Raw genomic sequence first — 2,804 nt, 5'->3', positions numbered from 1 at the left:
TAAAAGGAAGAAACTTCTATTGATGGAAAAGAATCTTGATGTGGCAATGTATTAGGTAGTGACAAGGAATGGATGTTGACCCATCAACAATACCAAACAATTTCATCTTCTAAATAATGGATTGTATGTCTTTATTGTTGTGATTATACATAAGTATAAAAAAAAAAAAAAAAATTTTTGTTTTGTTTTTTTTTTTTTTTTTTTTTTTTTTAAAAGCCAAACTTTTATTAAAGAAAAAGAATTACAAAGGAGGGTCCGAAGACCAATATAGGAAACTCGTACAAAAGGCCTATGCTAAGAACAACACGAACAAATTGCTATGCTAAACACGACAATAAAGAAGAGAACAAAGGCTATACAATGTGAAGCTGTAGATATTCTCGAAGGTTAGTATTTATGTTCAGGAAAAAGCCTTCATCTACCGAAATCCGCCCAGGCGGGGAGCAACTTGTAATAACAAGCAGGAATAGGAATCAAAATGCAGTACTGTAACAAACAGCGACAAAGCACTTGACCCTACCCCTCTTAGCCCCTGCCAAGGAAGATAACGTAAGAATCCGGCATAAAAAACCTGAAAATTAACCTATGCCAACTTTTGTGTGAATAGCATCGAACCATCTCGGATTGGTTAACCATTTTGACCAGTCTAGATTGCCTTTCTTCCAACGACTATTAATCCATTCGAAGCTCTTAGATTGGATTTCAGACACGATTTTTGAAGTGCTAAGATTCTTTTTACCGAAAGCTCGATCATTACTATGTAGCCATATGTAATAGCTAGTAATCCATACAACCGATTGCCAAAGAGCGGAACCTAAATTAGTGCTAATCTGAGCGTTTGAAACGTTTGCAAGATCCGATAAGCTTGTGATGTGTAATTGATCTAAGTTCCACCATCGTTTAATTCTATCCCATATGTCAATAGAGTTTGCGCACCTCACAAGAGAGTGAAGGAGAGTTTCCACATCATCATCACATACCGGGCACCTTACGAAGTCAAGATCAATGTCTTTTTTGTCTAGCTCGGTACGGACAGGGAGCTTGTTTTGTTTCGCTCTCCAAATGAAAATTCCAATTTTTTGAGGAACGGACGAATTTAGAACAGTAGGGGTAAGAGGACCAAGAGTAGCAGCGGCTAAAGAGTTCAAATGATGCATTAAAGACTCGGTGCTAAATAAGCCATTTGGGTTAAATTTCCAAGTCCAACTAGGGTGTTGATTATTTGAAAACTTGAATTTTTCGATTTCAGCAGTAAGAGAAGCAAGCTCGTCAGCTGCTCTCCATCCAGGAAGGGTGCTCCAACTCCAATTAAAGACGATGCCTGAATCTGAAAAGCAAACACGGTCTGAGATAGATGCGTCTTTTTCCTCCTCAAGTCTAAAAAGTCTCGGGAATGTAGCGCATAGGGGACTATCACCGATCCACTTGTCTCTCCAGAAACTTGTACCTTCACCATTACCTACATCTTTTACAAAGGCATTAGAAATATCACACCCTAACTTATTTAGGGTGTGCACGATATTGATGATATCGAACCAAGTGCGACCCGAAATTTTTTTTTAAATTATTTGTGGTTAAATTAGAAAAGCACCCTAACCCACCATTAACCCCATAGATACTCTTTATAATTCGTACCCAAAAAGTGTTTTCATTTGTTAAAAAGCGCCACCACCATTTCGTTAGAAGAGAAAGATTCTTTAGTTTTAACGAGTTGACATTTAAACCACCGAATTCATAAGGCAAAAGTATTTGATCCCATTTGACCCAAGCCATTTTTTTTCTCATCTAAAGATCCACCCCAAAAGAAATCATGACGTATTTTTTCAAGATCTTTTAATACACTTACCGGGGCCTTAAACAGAGAGAAATAATATTGTGGAAGACTACTTAGGACCACTTTAATGAGGGTTAGACGACCACCATAAGAAATGGTTTTAGCCTTCCAATCGGATAGCCGTTTTTTAAACTTATCGAAGATAGGTGCCCAATTTTTATGACTTTTTAGATTTGCACCAATGGGAAGGCCGAGGTAGTTAAAAGGGAATGAACCCTCTTTACATCCGAACCAAGTGGCAATATTATTTAATTCAACTTTAGAGGCACCAATTATGTACACATAACTTTTATTAAGATTAATTTTAAGACCCGATAACTCTTCAAAACATTTAAAGACCCGATAACTCTTCAAAACATAGTTGAAAGGTTATTAATGTATTTAAAGGTGATTAATATAGATTGTGCAATGTATGTAATGAATTTGGAGAACCTTACGATATTGTATTATCAGAAACAAATGGTTTATATCAAACTGTTCGAGAGCTTCCAAATTGTGTGTAATGAGTTGTTATTTATTGATATTGTATGTAATTTTTGATATTTATACTTTCGTATAAGTTGTAATTGTATGTATTGTATGTATGTATTGTGTGAGATGACACGTTACATTATTCTAGTTAGACACATTACATGTTTACTTGAACAATAACAATAAATTTAAATTTCATCACATAATGCAACATCTGTGTAAGTTTTTATTTTTCATCTCGTCTTTTAGAAATTTGTGAAAATTTTATCAAAACCAGAAAAAATTCTTTCTTACATGTCTCTTCATTTATTTGATCAATTTTTTTTTTTAAGTTCTTCTTTTTCATCTTATACTTTTTCTGTGTCCTATGCCTCAAATAATAAAACTCTCAATGACGGAGTAGTTCAAGCAATAAGTACGCTATAACACAACAATCAAGAGACGGGGTTTAGAAACGTCAACTTCAACAGGTTCAAAGATGATCGGTCATACATGGATG

The 2,804-nt window shown here is 35.1% G+C and overlaps 1 protein-coding gene across 1 annotated transcript; it reads right to left on the bottom strand.

Annotated features, from left to right (window-relative positions):
* Positions 1–578: 578 nt before the first annotated feature.
* Positions 579–1,773, bottom strand: LOC139854743 (uncharacterized). Its single transcript, XM_071844029.1, has 2 exons — positions 1,602–1,773; positions 579–1,459 (listed from the first exon to the last, which is right to left on the bottom strand). The coding sequence occupies exons 1-2, from the start codon at positions 1,771–1,773 to the stop codon at positions 579–581; spliced, it is 1,053 nt and encodes a 350-aa protein (XP_071700130.1).
* Positions 1,774–2,804: the final 1,031 nt, after the last annotated feature.

This window comes from Rutidosis leptorrhynchoides, chromosome 6 (genome assembly GCF_046630445.1).
Source record: "Rutidosis leptorrhynchoides isolate AG116_Rl617_1_P2 chromosome 6, CSIRO_AGI_Rlap_v1, whole genome shotgun sequence".
Taxonomy (NCBI): Eukaryota; Viridiplantae; Streptophyta; class Magnoliopsida; order Asterales; family Asteraceae; genus Rutidosis; species Rutidosis leptorrhynchoides.
Note: the sequence above shows the minus strand (reverse complement) of the source record. Positions and strands in the feature narration are given on the sequence as shown.

Bases quoted from the DNA above. Each gene is read 5' to 3' on its own strand.
- LOC139854743 (XM_071844029.1), bottom strand. From the start codon at position 1,773: ATGGCTTGGGTCAAATGGGATCAAATACTTTTGCCTTATGAATTCGGT. The intron at 1,460-1,601 runs GTGGGTTAGGGT...TAAAAGATGTAG, and splicing joins GAGTATCTATGGGGTTAATG to GTAATGGTGAAGGTACAAGT.